This window comes from Anastrepha ludens, chromosome 3, assembly GCF_028408465.1.
Source record: "Anastrepha ludens isolate Willacy chromosome 3, idAnaLude1.1, whole genome shotgun sequence".
NCBI classification, from domain to species: Eukaryota; Metazoa; Arthropoda; class Insecta; order Diptera; family Tephritidae; genus Anastrepha; species Anastrepha ludens.
Genome location: NC_071499.1, coordinates 29,189,795 through 29,210,042, shown reverse-complemented (window position 1 = coordinate 29,210,042; position 20,248 = coordinate 29,189,795). Strand labels below are relative to the sequence as shown.

At 40.4% G+C, this 20,248-nt stretch overlaps 1 protein-coding gene across 3 annotated transcripts in view; it reads right to left on the bottom strand.

Moving 5' to 3' along the window:
• The window catches only part of LOC128857276 (uncharacterized), a 100,942-nt gene that overhangs the window by 13,036 nt on the left and 67,658 nt on the right, over window positions 1-20,248 (bottom strand). For 2 of the 3 annotated variants that reach the window (XM_054092961.1, XM_054092962.1), the window contains exons 2-8: window positions 14,190-16,702; window positions 12,104-12,406; window positions 11,697-12,010; window positions 11,090-11,605; window positions 7,465-8,164; window positions 5,692-6,240; window positions 4,376-5,599 (exon numbers count right to left, since the gene is read on the bottom strand). In XM_054092961.1, the coding sequence (XP_053948936.1) occupies window positions 4,376-5,599; window positions 5,692-6,240; window positions 7,465-8,164; window positions 11,090-11,605; window positions 11,697-12,010; window positions 12,104-12,406; window positions 14,190-16,686 (6,103 nt within the window). In that variant the 5' untranslated portion in view covers window positions 16,687-16,702. Of the gene's footprint in view, window positions 1-4,360; window positions 5,600-5,691; window positions 6,241-7,464; window positions 8,165-11,089; window positions 11,606-11,696; window positions 12,011-12,103; window positions 12,407-14,189; window positions 16,703-20,248 lie in introns of all 3 variants that reach the window. The other variant, XM_054092960.1, reaches the window with a different exon arrangement.

Sequence of the window (20,248 nt, the reverse complement as noted above, 5' to 3'; positions counted from 1 at the left end):
AAAATTAAAAAAGTCATGACTGAGGAAATAAAAAATAAAGTAAACTGCAAAAAAAAAAAAATGAAATCAAATGCACGAAAATAGCATAAGATAAAATTAATTTAAGTCAAATAAAGTTGAAAACTAAATATAACAAAAAATAAAAGTAATAACTGAGGAAATAAAAAATAAAGTAATACATAAAGTAAACAAAAAAAAAAAAAAAAGATCAAATGCAAAAAAATATAATAAAATAAAATTTAATTAATTCGAATAAAGTGGAAGATCAAATATAATAGCAAAACAAAAAAAAAAAAAATAAAAAAAAAAAAAAAATAAAAAAGGAAATAACAAGTAAAAATATTGCTAAAATAAAATAAAATAGAAGATTTACATAATTAAAAAGTAATAATTATAGAGATACAAAAAAAACAGTAAAAAAATAAAAAAAAAATAATAAAATGAAATAAAAATAAAATCAAATAAAAATAAAATAAAGAATAATTAAATAAAAAAAAAAATATTCAATATATTAAATAAAGCACAATAAAAATAAAAGATAAAAAGCAATAACTGAGGAAATAAAAGAATAAAAGTAAAACAAAAATAAAAGAATTCAATGATATACAGTAGACTAAATAATACAAAAATCTTAAAAAACAAAAAAAAAATCAAATTCAAAAAGAGAAATAAAATAAAATTAATATAAGCAAAAATAAAAACAAAAAAAAAATAACTAAGGACATAAAAATAAAATAACACATAAAATAAAGAAAACTCAAAAAAAAAATTAAAAAATAAAATTACAACAAGTGCAAAAAAAAATAAAATAAAATGAAATCAAACCATTAACTACGTAGAGAGCGGACTGTGCGCTCTTGTACCTTGAACTTTAAACTCGTTTTTCTCGAAACTACTTTTTCCGGTACGGTTTGCATGACAACTTATACAGTTTTTAATATTTGTTGATGCGGTTTTTTTTTAAATATTCGAAAGTGTTTTCTTTATAGATTTCATTTTTGATATTTTTATTAAAAAATGTTATAAACATAATTAAAGTGTGACATTTATAATGTAAAACTCATACTTTTCTTTTAAGGGGACAGGGTGTTTTTTTAGAGGTTAGGTTTTCAAGATGACATAAAACGTATATAATTTAATGTTATGGCCAAGAATTTAGCTTTATTATAAAGATAAGGGTTTGCCATTATGTTTTAAAAATGATTTCGGGCAAGTGGCCGCCGCGGCTGGCTCGAATAAATTCCAGCCGAGAGGCCCAATTTTCGACCAATTTTTGCAGCAATTGGGGCCGTATGTCAGCAATAACGCGCCGAATATTCTCTTCCAAGACGTCAATCGTCTCGGGCTTATCTGCGTAGTCAAGCGACTTCACATAGCCCCACAAGAAATAGTCCAGCGGTGTTATATCGCACGATCTTGGAGGTCACGCCACAGGTCCACGGCGCGAGATAATGCGCTCACCAAAAGTTTCCTTCAATAAATCGATTGTTGCGTTGGCTGTATGGCATGTAGCGCCATCTTGTTGGAACCAAAGGTCATCCACATCAACATCGTCCAATTCAGGCACGAAAAAGTCATTAATCATGGCTCTATAGCGCTCTCCATTGACTGTAACATTATGGCCGGCTTCATTTTTAAAGAAATATGGACCAATGATTCCCTCTGCCCATAGAGCACACCAAACAGTGACTTTTTGAGGATGTAACGGCGTCTCAGCAATGGCTTGTGGATTATGTTCACTCCAAATGCGACAATTTTGCTTATTGACATACCCATTCAACCAAAAGTGAGCTTCATCGCTGAACAAAATTTTCTTCGATGCGTCGCGCAAACCGAACCATTATTTTCGTAATAAATTTGCCCGATTTGCAAACGTTGTTCAGGTGTAAGTCTATTCATTATGAAATGGCAAACCAAACTGAGCATAAATCAAGTGACAGCTGTCAAAAAGACCATCTACGAAAAAAGTAGTGCCAACTTGAAAACCTAACCTCTAAAAAACACCCTATACCTGTAAAATTTCGAAAAAAAAAATTTTTTTTTTCATAAAATGTTAATAAAATCCTTTACGAATATATCAAAATTTTTTAGAATGTAAATTTAAGTATTTCTTATATTATAGATCGTCAACCGTGAAGACTCTATTCTTTGCGATCGAGTGCTGGGAGAGGTATAGTTATGTTGTATTCAAACTTTAGACGCGTTTTTCTCAAAACTATATTTTTCGAATTGGCGTACACGATAACTCGAAAAGTTATTAACCGATCTCCCTGAAATTTTGCACACATCTTTTTTATGATATTACTTTCTACGTGTTTCAAGTTTTCGAACATTTTTTGAAAAAATAATTTAAAAATAATTTTTTTTCGAAGCAAAAGGAGTAGGAAAATTCGCCCAAAATTAATTTTTTTTAAGCATTTTATTCCGCGAATTTTTTTTTTCATTTTTCGTGGAAGAATTGAGGGTACAGCCGCCATTTTAAATGATTAAAATAAAAAAAAATATATTATTTTAGTGTATAAATAAACTGTATGTCAATTTTGAAAAAAATATATTGACTCCTTCATTTTAAATAATTTTAATGAAAATCAGTCCCCTTAAATGCCGTAAATTGCAAAATTATTCGAAATTCAAAAATTCGGCTCGACAGACTATAACTACAACTTTATTTTACAAGATTTTTTTTTATTTTTTACAGATACATCAACATTTCAAGGAGGTTCATGTGATTTTTTATCTACTAAGAAAAATTAAAATCATCTTAGTTCTATTGTTATCCCAGTTTTTCTTTTAGCGCATTTTTGTCGCTGCTGGACGTATGTAACTCCTTAATAAAATTCAAATAATTCTCGTAAACATCACATTTTTGACGGCATACACTTCATTTGTTATGTTTCGCGATGCTCATTTAGAAATTGTCGCTTAATTTATCCTCCTAAACTTAAGGGGGGCCTCTACTGTAAAACTTAAAAAAAATCGATTTTTTACTTTTTGTTGAAACATACTCAGAAACAACTCCAGAATGTTCCATGAAAATTTTAAAAAGAAATCTTGAATAGTTTTCAAGTTATAAAAGTTTTAGCAAAGCAGGTATAAACTGAGCGCTCGAGCGGTTTACGGTCATATGCTGTAAGTATGAAAAATTGTTTAAGCGTGTTTTTCTCGAAACCACGTTTTCAAAATTGCCCACATCACAGCTCCGTGAAAAATTAACATATCAAGCTCAAACTTTGATAGTATATTTTTAACAATATTTACTAGTTTTTAAAGCTATGGTGGGAAAAAATTTATTATTTATAACCCCTTTTTTAATAACAAAATGACAACAAAAAAATGTCGATTTTTTAAAAAACTTCAAAAATTTTACAAAAAATTTTTTTTTTTTGCAAGTAATAGGCTTAACAACTAAAAATAATGATATATAATAAAAAAAATTTGGTTTTTTTCATTTCAGATTTTTTTTAAATGCGCGACAGTGTGGGCAGATTTCAAAAGGCGTTTCGGGGGAGCGGCTGTACAGCTGCCATTTTGAAATGAAAATAAATTTAAAAAATTTTTTTGTACACTCAAGACCTGTGTTTATGTAACCCTAAACTTTTTTTTACTAATTAAATTAATACAAGTATGAAAACAAAATCCATGAAAATTTGATTTTTACAGTAGAATCCCCCCTTAATGAAACGGTAAATTATGAAGCTCAAAAGGCATTTTTACTATCAGTCACATATTATTACATATTTTACATATTATTAAATGCACATGTTTTAGTACACACAAGTCTCACTCCCACTCTCTCGCCACGGACACTACACTAGAAATAATTGAAAAAACATTTAGAAATATTATCTTACAAAGTATGCGGCGGTTTGAAAGCAGTTTTACATAATTTTTTTCGTTACAAACGAAACGTAACGGAACGCATGCAAAAATAAGAGTTATCACAGATTAGCAGAATGTTGAAAATATCTCAGTTGTACTAGAAAATTGTAGTTAGAAGATTGTTGATCGATGTTGTACAAATTAAAAAATAACAACTGCAAATGGGCGCGTCACTTAGCGACCAAATTCAGCGCATTCGCGAATACTACAAACGAATTGCGAAACAACAAAAGTATATATGTATGTATATATATATAAATATATTTGAAAAACACAAGTTTGTACAACGAAATTTGGAAAAAGACACTACAACAATTTAATTGATGCAATTTTGAAAATGATTAGCAAACTCTACACGAATTCATTTGCAGTATTCCGCACGCCCATTCACAAAAATGCTATTCTAATAGGAACAACAACAACGTTGACTAAAATTGGTGAAACGACACTACTTGCGCGAAGATAAACCCAATACATTTACCTTCTTTGTTCTTACTCTTTTTCACTTTTTTTTCGCCGCTGGTGCTATTGGAACCAGCCGAGCTGCTGTGGCCACCACCAACACCACTGCCATTACCAATGCCACTGCCGCCACCGCTGCCACTGCCGCTGCCACTGCCACCAACGCTGCCATTCGCATTGCCAGTGCCAACGAGGCCAATACTGCCAACTCCACCTGCGCTACCACTACCGCTGCCACTGCCACTGCCACTATTGCTGCCACCGCTGTTTGGCAGCCCATTTGAGTTGATCGTCGACAAGTCGAGCTCCTTCTTTGAGTTGCTGCTAATGCAAGCGGAGCCATCCGAGCCGCCTGGACTGCCCATCGCCACAACACAGTCTTGTGTGTCGATCGATTTAATTGGCGATTTATCGCTATGCTCGGATGATGACATGGAACCATCAATGTCGAGCAGTTTGCTAGTGGTGTTCTTCGGTGGTATCGGCGGTGGGATTTCGGGTGTGGTCGAGAGCAAAGCATTGTAGCCGTTGCGTGTTTTTGTGCTCGCCAATTGTTGCTTGGGCGAGATTTTCGCGAGTAGAGACGAGCGCAGCTTACGCGATTCCCATGACTTATTTTCGTCGTAATAACCTTGATCGTCCAGCCGTTGATGGCCTAGCAGACGATCTGTTTCGAGATCGGTATCAACATCGTCTTCATCGGCGCTCAGATTCTTCGAGTGATGTCCCGGCGAGGATGCGATCAGACTTTTGTTAGCGCTATTATCCAAATGGCGCGGTAGCCACACGGGTGAGTTCATCACAGGCGAAGGCGTACGCGGCATATTGCGTTCTGGGATTGGTGGCGGTGGCTGCGATTGTGATTGTGATTGGGTCTGCGATGATGGCAATGGCTGTGATGGCACCGGCGGTGGTTGTGATTGCGCGTGTGTTTGGTTGGAGCGTAGTGCGGAGCTGTGGCCTGACGGTGAGATGGCAGAACTGCTCTGCTGTGTGTGTATTTTGCCACGGTTAAGTGTGGAGCTTATAGCTGAAGCCACAGATGTAACGCCGCTGCCCGCATTTGAACCAGTGGCTGCGCCGAGTGCATTAATGGGCGAAGTTGCGCTGGGTGGTGCAGGTGCAGCGTGCAGGTTTTCTTTGTAGGGCGTGGGTTGCAAGATTTTCGGTTCTGGACTGAGTATATTCGGTTTGCGATGTGGCGCTGGTGCGGGTGGTGGCGGCGTCATCTGCACCATGTCAGGCCGATGGAAAATACCTAGTGTAGCAAGGAGATACGAAACTCTGTGAGCTCTTTGAAATTCCATAAAAAACATATAAATACATAAATGTGATCGTCACAATACTTACTAATCGAATAAAGAGAATCCAGCTCAGGATCAATATTCTTGAATACTTTATTGTTGCTGTTATTTGTAGGACTCTGTCCTAGTAGTTCGCGTTCACCTCCCCGTCCATCACGTTTCGAGCTCGAGCGTGCCGAATCGCGTCCGGAATCCTCCTGTAAGCCCACTATTGCAGTAGGGCTGTCATTTTTGCGCAAGTAGGGAGTATCGCGCAAAATATTCGACGATATCGAGTTGTTCCGCGGCTCAGCACCAACACTACCCCCACCATCTGCTGTCGATATAGTGAGATTATTCATGCTATTTATGCTATTATTAGTGGATAAGCGCTTCATGTCCATCAGCATCGAAATGCCTCCGCTACCGATGGGGTTGTGATGTATCGCAGTGCTCGGCTGCTGCAAGTTGCTGTTGAGATTATTTTGGTTGTTATTCTCCGTGTCGGAGGTATGCCCCGACGAGAGACCGTCCTCCAGCACGGGCATGCTGGAGGCATAGTATTTTGTGTAATTCGAACAGAATGTTGAGACGCCATTTATTTCGCCCGAGAGACCTGTTAAAAAAAAGATTAAAGGTTTTTGTTTTTTCGCAAAGGGAGTTACTAAACGTTTCAAGTCTCTTATAAGTAAACACAAATCTAGATTTTTGGGTCTGTTATTTCCTAATCCGTTGGATTTACGATACTGAAATCAGTTGTAGTTATATCCGTCTTCGGTAGACATGGGTGAGAACTAGTGATTTCTATTCACTTCGAGAATATTGCTTAACATTCTTTGGATGGATAAAAATCTCAATTGTACTAACGTAGACTCTAGAGTCCGGAGAAGGTGGTGGTTGTTGTTGTTATACTATAGCAGCTTACTAAACCCTGTCAGTGCAATGAAGTTACCGGCCATCTCTCAAGAAACTTCGATAAGTTGGGTCCAGAGTGAGAGGAGTATTAGGTGAGTAGGTTATGGGGCATGCCAAAAGGTAGTTAGTATCATCCGGAGTGCTTTTGCATGCTGGACATAAGTTGGATATGTCGGTTTCGATTCTGAATAGGTAGGAGTTTAATCTGCTACAGTACCTAGAACGTAATTGGGCAAAACTTACACAGATCTCGCGAGGCAGATGAAACCCTTCGTCTACAATAGGTGGTGGTTGGAGTTCGATAAAGACATTCGGGGGTCGGGCGTTTAGGAAAGTGGTAGATGTCTTCCGATGAATGTCATTTAGCGTTGTGGTTGTTGTAGCAGTATAAACATTTCCCATACAGATATGGGGAATGTTGCTGGAGTGACAGTCCTTGACCGGATATAGTCCGGGTCATTCCGCTAACGTAGAACCGACTATAGTGGGAACGAAGACAGTCGTTTAGCGTCTGTCTGTATACTATCCGGTCCAGTAGTTGTCGGTTCGTATTGTTCTGCACCTCGTTAGAATAGTTACCGGAATGACTCGGATTTTTCCTGATCAAAGGCTGCCTTCTCAGTAAACTAACCCTGTCTAGCGCATCGTAGCTTTCACCGGAGAGGCTGGTTTATGCAGCTGCCAGTTTGCTGTCAGTCAATGTTTCAGATCAAATTAGTTTTGAGAATATTTTCAGATGCACTCTCATCACAGTTCGCGTTAATTTCACTATTTTTATTCATTTACCAAAACAAAAGCTATAAAAATTGCAGTGGCATGCCGCTATTGGAACTCTGACTCTTACTTTCTTTCGAACTCTGTCACGAGTCCTCCAACCACAAAAAGAAAGATCAAAGCATATCCCGCACACATCTCTAATACTCACTATCCAAATCTCCGCAATTTGAGTCGTAGTCCGTTGTCTCAGGCGAATAACGGTAAGTGCTCGGTGTGTCCAACTGATTGTGATTGACACCATCTTGTTGATCCAATTGTTCGCCACTGCTGCGACTGGCCGAATCCAGGAAGAAATCAAAGTCACGCATTAATGGGCTAGCGGTAAAGCGCCGCCGATGTGCATGCCCTGAATTATTGTAGATGTTGCTATTGTTGGTGCTATTATTGCTGCTGCTGTTTTGTTGTTGATGACGTTGTGCACGATTGCGATGATTAGTTGATCTTTGTTGTTGTTCCTCCTGTTGCGATTGCAATTGTTGCAGTGGCTGCTGCTGGAGGTATTGTTGATGTTGTTTTTGATGTTGCTGTTGTGGTTGTTGTTGCTGATGGCGGTATTGCGTTGGTGATGCTTGCAAATGTAACTGTGATTCTCGATGACTGTTGCGCTGTTGCAATGTCGTTTGCAGCTGCCGCATTTGGTTGTTATGCTGTTGCTGTAGCTGGTGGTGGTGGTGGTGCTGGGGATGTATATCATCCATATCCACACCCATTAGGCCATCATCATCATCATCTTCGTCTTCCTCCTCCTCATCGTCTTCATCTTCTGCATCTACATTAATATTTGAGTGGGAGTCTAAATCATCATCGTCGCCACGATCCAAATTGTTTTGGAACTCGTATTGAATGTCCTAAGAATAAAAATGAAATATGAATGATTTGCAATTGTTAACCATCTGTCTTCGATTTGTATCTAACAGATGAGTTACTAGACTGCTGATTGCACAAATTATGCTATTGACCTAGTGCTCACGACAATGAGAGTCACTCTACACCGCAGTGCCAATAACGGTTCATTCTCGTTGCGTTTTTAGTCTGGTAAAATGTTACGATATTCACATTAAATAATCTGACTCAGTTTAGGTTTCATGGGGTAAGTAGTAAGTAGAATTCTCCTTAGAGGCCATGTCATTCCAAGTTTCATTTATCTAGAACAAAAATTTATTTGAGAGTTATCGTGACCGGAATAGGACCGCACCGAATTTTTACTGTTACGGATACTATGAATGGGTACATTGTTTCGTATCTCATACAATTTTACTTAGCCAAGAACGAGTCGAGAACGAACCGTCATGGGCACTATGGCGTGGATCGGCCCTAAAGATACCGTACCTGTGGCTTGAACTTTATTATGAAAAAAAGTTATTGTTACCTGTTGCTTATAAAACTGGATTTCATACAAAAAAGGGACCGCGTTGATATCGCCAAAGACATAACTTGCAAGGCTGAATCCGACCGATCCGATCGATCCGAGAACATCATTACTGGAGATGGGACGTGGGCTTATGAAGTGACGTGGGAGTGAGTGGAGAGCTCCGAAAAACCACATAGTTTTGATCCTAAAACGAAAGCAGTTCTAACGGTTCTTATGGATTACAATGGCATTCTACACCACAAATTTTGGCCTGAAGGGTTGACAGCTAATAAGGACTGTTATTTGGGCGTTATGAGACGTTTAAGTCAATCAATTCACGAAAGAGAAATAATTTGTTGGAAAGTAACTCGTGAATTTTGCCCCACGATAATGTACCGTCGCACAGTACCATAATTGTCCGAGAATTTTTGTCCAAGAACGAAACGAATATTATCCAACACCTATCGAATTCACCTGATAGGGTTAGGCTAGGTTTTTGTGGCTCTCGGCCAGAGTAGCCAACTCACTTAGACCATATTGGTCCGTTGCGGTCCGATGGTGTAACACGGGAACTTTAGTGTTTATTTATCATGGAACCATTTCGACGCTCTTATGAAGCATAGAAAGTTTTATCCCAACACCGGATAGTTCGGCAAGCGAGTCAAAATAGTATTTTCCTAACAACCTCGCTCTACTCCTAGCCAAGGCTGGACAATTGCAGAGGAAGTATTCTACGGTTTCTTCCTCTTCCTCGTCTCTGCAACTTCTGCAGTATTCATGCGAAAATATTCCTAGCATAGAAGAGTGCCACCCAACAGCCAATGACCGGTGACACAAGCCACGACCTTTGAAATGTTTTTTCTTTAGAAGTTGAGTGATTCCAGCCTGACCATTTTTAAGCTATATGCGGCCAAATAAGTCTGGTTGCAACATAAGTATTCTCTTCTCTTCATGGCCTATTGACCTCATGGAGAAAATTATTTCTTATCCGTAATTTGATATGGCTCCCTTCGACTTTTTTCTATGGGGAGCGCGTTTTAACAACTGAAAGGAAGTAATGGAAAAATCGAAGATGGCTCTGATGGCTATACCGGAAATAGAGTTCCACAAATGTTTCGAGCGCTGGATCAAACACTGGCCTAAGTACCTTGCACTTGGTGGGGGGAGTACTTTGTAGGCGATAATATCACTTTTGAGGCATAAACTTGTACAGTCTTTGTCAGAAGATATATTTGGTTCTGCTTTTTGCTGCATAATAGTCCCACTCAAGAGCTACGACGCAAGTCCTAGCTCAGGTTAGTGTTGTTCGAAACTTTCCCGTAAACGCAACCAAACAAGTGATGATAAGTACGCGAATCGTTGTGAGGCGGTATTTTTATCTCACGCCTCCGCTGCAAAGGTGATTAAAAAGTTTGTTGTGATGTGGAATCATCGGTATAAGGTGTACAAAAATGTTGATGACTTTTCCGAGCGCGGCTTGAAGCGAATGACGACAAAAAAGCAGGATAAAGTGATCGTCCAACTTTTTTTGCATGACTCTTCTTTGTGACTACGCCAAGCACAATCAGTTCTGGTTAAAAAGGGAATAGATTAGAATGAGTATCAACACCATTGAACGTCGTCTAAAGACGGCGAACATATCCTACCGTCCCACATCATCAAAACCGCTGCTCTCAGAAAACACATTGAGAAACAACAAAAGAAGAAAATGGCGTCACAGTATTGGACTGGCCTTCCCAGTCCCCAGACGCCAACCACATTTAGAATGTGTGAGGAACTCTGAAAGCGCATCTAGTCGGAAGGCCAGCCCATGATTTAAAGCAACTCCTACGTCAAGTTCGCAAAATCTAGTCCTCTTTGTCGACGAGCTACCCAGAAAAGCTGGTTCAAAGCATGAAGGAGATGCCAGGCTACACGGCTTATTGAGTAATTGCGACTCGTAGTTTTGTACATACTTTCATGAAAAAAAAAATTTAAATATATATATTTTATACTTCATGAATAATCGCGTTTCTTTTTTTCTGACACATACTGTATTTCGAATTTTATGAATATATTGCGGGAACTTTTTAATCAAGGTGGTATAACTTATAACCTATAATCCATAATCTATAATACGTAATTTATAATCTACATGAAGAAATTGCTCGTGCATCCTTTGATAGGTGCTTGGCCGAACTTCTGTTTGCTCTGTGTGCTTTGATTTTTCCATACAAATGAAGTTTTAATATAGTACATTCCACTCACTTTTCTTTTGTTGGCCCCACGCTACTCCTGGAGTTAATGATATTATGTATGTATATTGTTTTCATATAACATGTAACCTATAACTTCTTACGTATAACCTATCACTTTTAACCTGTAACCCATGAGCGATAATCTATGACTTATAACTGATAACCCATAACCCTTCTGTACTTACGATACTATCAACATCACTGCCATTTTCAACCGGCCGATCGTCCATCGAGGGGCACTTGAAGAACTCCTCGAGCACTTTGCGCGTCTCGGAGAATTCGTAGAGGTAGTCGAACGTCGAAGACTTGGTTGGTATGCTAAAGGCGCTGCTACTAAACGTCGCTACTGGTTTGCACGCCATGGCGCTCGTACTTGGTGGCATTGCTGTATTGTTGGTCGCATTAACCGCCGGTGAATCGGTGGTACGTGTGGGCGTTGTTGGCGCACCCGTTGCCGATATTGCCTCCGGTGTGGTCAAATCGGAAATTGTGCCAATCTCGGATACATCATTACTTGTATCCTCGGCGTTATTGTCCAAAGTGCAAGCCGTGGGCGGTGACGATTGCCGTTGCGGCAACGCTTGTGGTTGCAGTTGTTGCTGATAATCTAGCTGTTGCTGTTGTTGTTGTTGCTGTTTAGAATTATTATGGCTCAGCAGCATTATTGGCGGAGTGCTCTCACGCGGCGGTGAAATAATACGCTGCAATGAGAAATGTTGAGGTCAACGATAGTGAAATAGTAAACCAAAAAACAAAAAAAAAAAAACAAACACCAGCAAGCGATGGCTTCACCTGTGGGAAACCGGGACGCGCCGGATATTGTTGCTGTGGCGAATTGTGCGTAGTTGTTACTGTTGTATATTGACTGCCACCACCGCCATTATTAGAGGTTGTTGCCGTTGTAGCTACCTTTGTTGAGTGCTGCTGGCTATGCGTTTGCTGTACGTGCGACGAATTTGGTTGCATTGGCAGTCCCACATCTACATCCACTTCTACTTCCTCCTCTGCACCTGCCGCCGCCACCGCCATCGCTTCCTCGGCTTCATCATCCGCGGGCATAACGCCAAGTGTTTGCGCACCAATGCGACGTGGTGAGCCCTCGTATTCTGTGCACAAAATATAAAATAGTGTCATTGGTGGCTGTTGGCAATAAATCCACTGAAAAAAGTAAAAGGTGTAGTCCCCAAAGACTAGCGTACCTATGATGCCGTGTCGCGTTTCCACTGCGTGCATTGTGTAGCTACTTCGCTCCAAGTATCTCTTTGGATGATCCTTATACATTATTGACGTGTTATTGTTGCTAGTGTTGTGATTTCCTGCTACCTCCACATCGGCATGCTGGCTGATGACTTGTTCAACGTATTCGTCTTTGTCGTCAACCAGTGTCAAGGATGTGGGCTGTCTGTGGCTCTGCTGCTGCTGCTGCTGTTGCTGCTGTAAGTGTTGTCGAGTCGAAGCAGGTGGCATTGTTGGGACACTTGTGTCGGTTGTTACTCTCAAGTCTGTGAGCAAAAAATAGTTAAGAAAAATGTTGATGATTGTAGGTTAGATAAATGCGGAAGCCGTACTGTTACGGTCTGCTGTAAATGTGAAAAAAATTTTATGGAATGCTGCAATTTGGCAGACTTCAATGATTGTACTTTGGATAAGCTCTGCCATCTCATGTGCTTAAATTTTACTATTGTCGCACTATATACAATGGATAACTATTAGGCGCCATAACATAAACGTTTATTTGACTACCACGAATCGACGGAGTCATTGAGTGGGGTAGTCAATTATTCCACCGGCCAACCAGACACAAAAATTTGAGAAGCAGTATTTTTGATTTATGGTTTAAAAATGTACAGCGAAGTTTTTACTATATAACGATTCCATCTTGTTAATCATAATATAAAATAATTGCCCTTGTTCAGTAGTCCTTATCGTAATTAGTTCCATTGGGATGAATTTTGAATCAAACGAGCGTACTTTCTCGAGGACTTCCATTCTTACAACATATCTCGGTGGACTAAATCAAAAGCGTTCCTGTAACAAGCTGTCTCAGTAGCGTTACATTTACGAAAGTTTTCGATTCTACTAAGCCTAAAAACTATGGAAAAACTCCACTAAAGAATATCGAGATCCCTTCTACATTATTGGCATTGAAATGGTAATCGACGAATTATCCACGTAATCGATAGCCATGAGTAATTTTTCGATAGCAAACAAAGAAGCATTAAACAGAGGCTCCCTCCAACAGGATGGTGTCTTCTCCTGAGCATTCTTTAACCTCACGCTACTTGGACTATTAAAACTACTGCATCCCTAATCACCATATGGCTCACGAGTTAGGTCGATGACACATCGAAGCTTACAGTGAAAATTCCCCAAGTTTATTGGGGTAGTTAGTTCTCCTGCACGCGATTGTTCTCCTTGATTACGCAATAAGCTTCCGTATCACTTAGGACAAGGGCCAAGAAAAGTTGTTGGTGGCATTTAAGTCGATCAGCTGGCTAGGCCATATTTTTGTTTTCTTCTTGTTCAGTCCTCTCGGGAGCATAGGGCCTCGACAAGATTTGTCTTGCGTTAGATTCGTTACTCTATTTGATTTCTGACAGGGTAGGTCATTAGCCTGCCGTGATCAGTCCTAAGTAGTGGGAATGCCCACCTGTCGTTGCTTAGGAACAATGCCTTCTTACTGCTTGGAGCGCCATCTGTGTGCCACATTTTTCTACCAGAAGAATCTTACATATAGTTGAGGACTTCGGTGAAGTTGTGTGTCTGCGCTATTACCGCGGCTGCCCGCTTCCTCTTGCTGGCGCAACTTGATGCAATGTGTAACTGTGGCTTTTGCTTTGTTTTTGCTTGTTTTTAGTAGCCACAATGCAAATAATGCGCAGACCATTGTGCGGGAGTAAGGATGGAAAGGATAGGGTTGTTTTTTTGTTTTATAAACAGGGAAAGTTGGTAAATTGGGAAAAATGCAAGGAACGTCCACTTACGCTAGACTACCGATGCCATATTACCACACGCAAAACAGTAAGTTGTGGGGCATAACACTATACCCTGTTTTGATGCATTTCCTATTGGTATGTTCCGGAAGGAGATACACAAGACGTTCTCCGCCTCCTAAACAAGTCGGAAACCAAAAGCTTCAGCGCTTTCGTGAGACCTACATATGTTACTTTCGGGAAAAAAGCAGAAGGCTCAACTATTACCAATCACGAACCAACCCCATTCCTCTTTCTCTTGTGACCGAACGCTTTGGACCTATTGCCCACGAACAATACTTTTCATACTCACTTTGCCAACTCTCGGTGATATCATCAAAGACTACCACTTCACCATTGCTGACCGCAGGATGCCCATTTGTATCACCGACAGTGCTGTTTTTTCTGGAATTACGATGTTTTGCTGGTTGATACTGTTGTGAGCCGCCCAAGTAGAGCTCACTGAAACGGCCTTGCTCCCTTTCAAAATCGCGTTCGCGTTCGCGGTCTCGCCCTTTTTCTCTTTCTCTTTCCTTGTCTCTTTCCCTTTCTCGTTCTCGTTCACGTTCCAGTTCCCATTCTCGCTCTCGTTCACGTTCTCTTTCCCACTCGCCATACGCTGCCGCCGCTTTTCGCTGCTCGCGTTGTTCTCTATCACGTTCTCTTACTTCACGCTCGACGAGTATACTGTTATCGCCGACATTAATGACATTTTGTTGGTGCTGTTGTTCCAGCGATGTTTTGCTGCCATACAAATAATGACTGGCGAGTGGAGTGAGACCTTCGGAACATGAATTTTGCACGGCTTGTAGACTACTTTGTTGCTGTTGCTGTTTCTGGTGGAATCCGTGTTTTGAAGCCGTTTCGGCAAAATGTTCTCCAGTGCCTGGTTCAACAGTAGTTCGACTAAGTCGGCTGATGTGCGCTTGTGGCCGCTGCAGCTGCTGTGGATGATGTTGCCGGGGTGGGACACTATTTGTATAAGGCTGTTGCTGGTGATAGGCGCGTCGAGCGGAGGTGCTGGACGCTGCGCTAGCAATTGGTGCTGTCGTGGTCGTTGGACCGAACGTTGACGATTGTGTGCTAACAGGCGTTGGTATGTTGTGTGACTCCGCGTCGTCTATGTCATTATAGTGGGGCGGTAAACGCGCACGTTCAGTATTATCTGCGCTATGCGCTGATACTGGCGCTTCACGTCCTTCCCAATAGTTGCCATCTTTAATGAATGGATTTTGATTCAAGCTGCCCGCTGCTGCGTTCGAGTTATGGTTTGACTGTTTATGCTGTGCCAACTGTATTTGTTGATGCTGCTGTGTCGCTGAGGTTGCGAAATGTGTATACGGCTGCTGGGCGTGGTGATGCGACCCATAACTGGCGCGTTTGCGCGGCATTTCGTAACTATTGCTGCTGTCGCCGGTTTGATGATGACGTTGTCGCGTTTGTGGTTGTGAATGTTTGGTTTCGGTATGGTAGTAAAATGTTGGAGGATACGAGGGCACTGGCAGCTCTTCGTCTTCTACGATATTGTTATCGTTAATGTTTTCGTCCTCGTCGTCGTCGCAGATACCGTGATCGTTGTAGTGAACAGCGTCACGTTTGTCGTTGCGCGCGCGACGATTGCTTACGGCACTTCTCTCTTCGTCGCTGTATTTGTGCTGATGGCGTGATGCGCGTTCGAGTGGTTTTTTCTCTACGCTGTCTGTGTGACTGAGAAAGGGATTCGTAGAAATGCGCGGCGTCACCGACGACAGCGACTCGGATGATACCGAAGACGTTGAGGGCGGTGGTGGTGATTGGGTGATAATATTGACGCTTTTATAATAGTTTGTAGTGGTCGGCGGTGATGACGGCGGCTGTGGTGGTGCTGCTCTCACGTTCGTTGCAGATTCGTTGCCCACGTCGTGCTCAAGTGAAGAGTTCACGCGCTTATTGTGACTGTTGACGGTGTTTGAAATGTATGCTTCGCTTTGGAGCGTTCGCGTAACGCTCAAGACTTCACTATCGCAACTATTCTGACTTTTACTCTGCGTGTTGCTGCTGCGACTGGCTGGAGCGTTGCTATTGGGCGATGATTGACGTGGTCGACACTTTGGAAATAGTAGCGATATTTGATCGTTCAGCAGCGGTGGTGATGTGGAGAGCAGCGCTTGCGATAAATTCACAGTTTTTGTTGGTGACTTTGCGACTGCTGCCGGTTCATGACTTTGTGGCTGTTGTTGGTCTACGCTTGCGGTTTCCTCTGCTGCTGCTGCTGTTATTGTTGTTGTGGATCTGCCGCTGTTACCTACAGTCTGGCCGTCGTCAGCAATATTACCACTGCCGTTATACAATGACGAAGGTCGCGTTGAGTAGTGAGATGAATTGTGGTCTACAACAACACCACAACTCTCTTGCTCCGCTGTGGTGACGAAACCACTTAGTGAAATGTTTTTTGCGGCAACTCTGTTTTTGACGTTGCTGCCGGTGTCGTTGTTGTTGTTTATGGCACAGTTACTATTGCTGCTGATGTTGTTGTTGCCGCCAACGCCAGTACCAACACCATTTAATGTTAATGAGTTGTAATAGCTGTTATGTGTCGCTGACGATGACGCTGTTGACGATGATGGATGGTGATACGCCTGTGTATGTTGTTGTTGCTGTTGCTGCTGGGATGCTGATCTCTGGTAATTGGAATTGTTTGCGGTTGCAGTTGCGGTTATGGTTGAGCCTAGTGTCGTCGCTGGTTGCTGTTGCTGTTGATGCGGATGATGATTTAAGCTACTCGTTGGTTGTCCAGCAGCAATTGTTGTTATTGTAGTTGTGCTTACCATTATTATTGCCAGTGCACTGTTGCATTGGTGTCGACAATAACGGTAACGGTGTTTGACATTTTTCGTAGGTTAGTTGAAGGATGAGTAAATGGAAGCGGAAAAGAGAGTGAGAGCAGAAAAAAATACTGACTTTAATATGTAACGGTAGTTGAGTAATTTTCATGAACATTTTGTTTTTGGTAAATGTGTATTTAGATATTTTGTATAGTAGAAAATCACTTAAGGGATTTTCGCCACTCTAGCGGTGGAGAAAAATAGAATAGTTTGGGAATTTTTTCAGAGGGCAGATGAAATTAATAGAAAACTTTTCGTTGGGTCTTTTATTGTACTTATTGTAAATTATATAAATTATTACCCATAATTTACGGTGACACAAGATATCTATAAATAGCTATAAGCGTATGCGCGACATATCGGTATACGAGGTGTGTTCAAAAAGTATCGCGAATTTTGAATTTTCGCAAGTTACGTATATTCGAATTTTAATTTTTTTGTGGCGATACGTTGGTACTCATGGCTCTCACTCATGCCGACGAGTTCGGCCATTTTGAATGTTCAGTTAATTGTTGAAAGCTGCTTTGCTTGCACGTGTTTCGGCTCGTCTTCGATTTTTACCTATTCAAAAAGATGGATCAAAGAACTTGTATAAAGTTTTATGTGAAAAACGAAATTAAGTGAGCGGATGCATTCCCAATGTTGACTGTGTCATACGGAGAAGCTACTTTGGGCCAAAGCAACGTTTATCGGTGGTACAAAATGTTCCCAGGAGGCCGAGAAGATGTGAACGACGAAAAGCGTGCCGGACGCCCGAGCACTTTAACAACAGACGAAAAAATTGATGAAGTGAAGAAAATGGTATTGGCCAATCGTCGAATCACAGTTGGAGAAGTTGCTGAGGACCTAGACATATCAGACATATCGATTGGCTTGTGCCATTCGATTTTTTTCAATGATTTGGGCATGAGACGGGTCGGCGCAAAATTCGTACCAAAACTGCTCAATTTCGACCAAAAACAGCATCGCATGAACATTGCTAATGGATTGTTGGACTCTGTCCGCGACGACCCAAATTTGCTCCAGAGGGTCATAACTGGTGACGAATAGTGGGTTTATGGTTATGACGTGGAAACTAAAGCTCAGTCATCTCAATAGAAGCTGCCGCACGAACCAAGACCGAAAAAGGCGCACCAAGTTCGGTCGAATGTATAAGTTTTGCTTTTGAAGTGCTTCAAAGATCGGAAAAAAGGTTGGCACAAGTGCATAATATCTCGTGGTGATTACTTTGAAGGGGAGAAAAAATATATTAATGAATAAATAAATAATTTTTGCAAAAACTCAAAATTCGCGATACTTTTTGAACACATCTCGTAAACGCACGTTTAAAAAAATTTCCAAATTAAAATAAAATCTATGCCGATTTTTTTGTTTAACATTTTTCACCAATAAATCTTTTAAAAACTTGAAAAATTGTCTAAAAAGGAATCGTTCGAAAATTGGTTACAAAAATCTTTGTTATAAATCTACATCAAATATAATAACAAAATAATTGTAAATTTACAATAAAAAATTAACCGATGTTTTACCAACTTTGGCTACAAAGTTCTAGGAAAAATTGAAAATGGAAAAAAATACTTTTAGAAAATATACTTCAAGAAGCATCTCTTTTAAGGGGTTAGAGGTAGTCAGAATTTTCAACAAATTAGATTTTTTTTTGCATTTTCTTAAAAATACAATAATTGTCTGAAAATTGGAAGTGAATCCGACTTTTCGAGTTATTCAACAATTAACAAAGGGCGCTCGGGCGCTCCGGAGCCGATAGCAAAACCTTAAAACTATGTTTTTTGTACTGGTGATCACTGTAACTTCAAAACCGCTTGGTAGATTTCAATAAAATGTATACTGCTTTTGAAAAACATAAGAAACTTGTGCCTGATCGAAGGATTTTTTTTTCAAAAAATTTCGATTTTTTTAAACAATTAATTGTTGGTTTTTTTCTCGAAAATCCGAAAAATATTTCCTGAGGCCGCCATTTTGTTCCTCGATCAGGCACAATATTATCTTTTAATAAAACTAATTTCTCTTGTCGGCTGATTTTAGGTGAATCTCCAAGGACTTGTGAAGGGATTTGTGGAGAAACGGGCTCTACACAAACAGCGATAACTTTTAAAATTATTAATTTCTTTTTTTTTTTTTTTGAAATTTTGCTAAAGTCAAGTCGAAACAAGATGTATTAATCCTATATTTTTATTTTTGTAAAATAAAGCGATCGACTAGCAAACAAAAAGTATTGAAAATCATCATTTTTTCGAGCCCCTGGCTACTCGCAACCCCTTAACAAATGATTTTTTTATTTCAGATGTTTCTGTTGTGGGAAATGATGTACACCGTAAAACAACTTTTTCTCGAGACGCCTCTGGAGATTCACTCTCAGTCGCTCAATCTCCAATATTTTGAAAAGAAAATTTAGGAGAATATTGCTAAAATGTTGAGTTATTATATGAAAGTGAACTGTGAATAAACTTACACTAGACAGGGCTAGTTTGCTGATAATCTGCTAAACCAACAACATCAACAACCTATATTATACAAAAAAATGTAAAAGCACAAACCTTAAAATACACCCTTTTTCCCGCAGGAAAACAACCAAACAAATGGCAAAAAAAGAAGGAGCTTTGCATTAGCGGTTGACGACCGACATTGGCTAATTACATTCGTATAACTGATTCAAGCTACTGATGAATTTCATCAGGTGTGTGATATTTAAACCCGCAAAATCCGCAGGTGTAGCAAAACAGTGAGAGCCCGGTTGTCTATATCTTTGCTCGACGAAAGCGGGACAGCTGAGAAGAAGATGCTCAGATGATTCCACCTCATGCTCCAGATAGCTTGTGCAGAAACACCTTGAAGCAATTTCAAGTATCACCGCATGGAAGCCTAACTCACAATGTCCAGTAAGGATACCACCAAATTCGAAAGATGCGGCTTTGCTAGCCTTAAAAGTTTCCTTAAGCGCCCCCGATTTTTCTGTGGCCCATCGCTCGCTGAGTTGGCGTGAGGCCCATCTTTCCTGGAGTAGACCACAGGTTCTCAATCAATCTCAATCCCCAATCTTCTCGTTTGGCGATGAAACCGTCTCCTGGGTTCACTGTCTAGCCAACTCCTCAGCCCAGAAGTTTCCCTCTACGCCGCTGTGACAGGGAGCCCAAATGAGTCTAATAACGAAAAATTCGGATGCAATCGAGAGATATGTCAGGCATTCTCCTAATTGTCGATGGCCTGTCGGATTAGATATCAACGTCCTTTACAATAATTACAGAAGTAAGCAACACATCCACTGCTTCCTTCATTGCGGCTAACACCGCTTGGAAAACACTGCAGTGGTCCGGAAGCCTAAATTTGAGCTTGGAGGGGAGCTCCTCGCAGAATACTCTGCACCAACTCTTCCGTCCAACTTCGAGCCATCCGTAAACATGTTTGCCGTACCCTGTCTCCAAGTGTTGCATACCGCCCACTCCTGCCATGAGGGAATATGAATTGGAAAAGTACCGCTCGGACCCAGCGA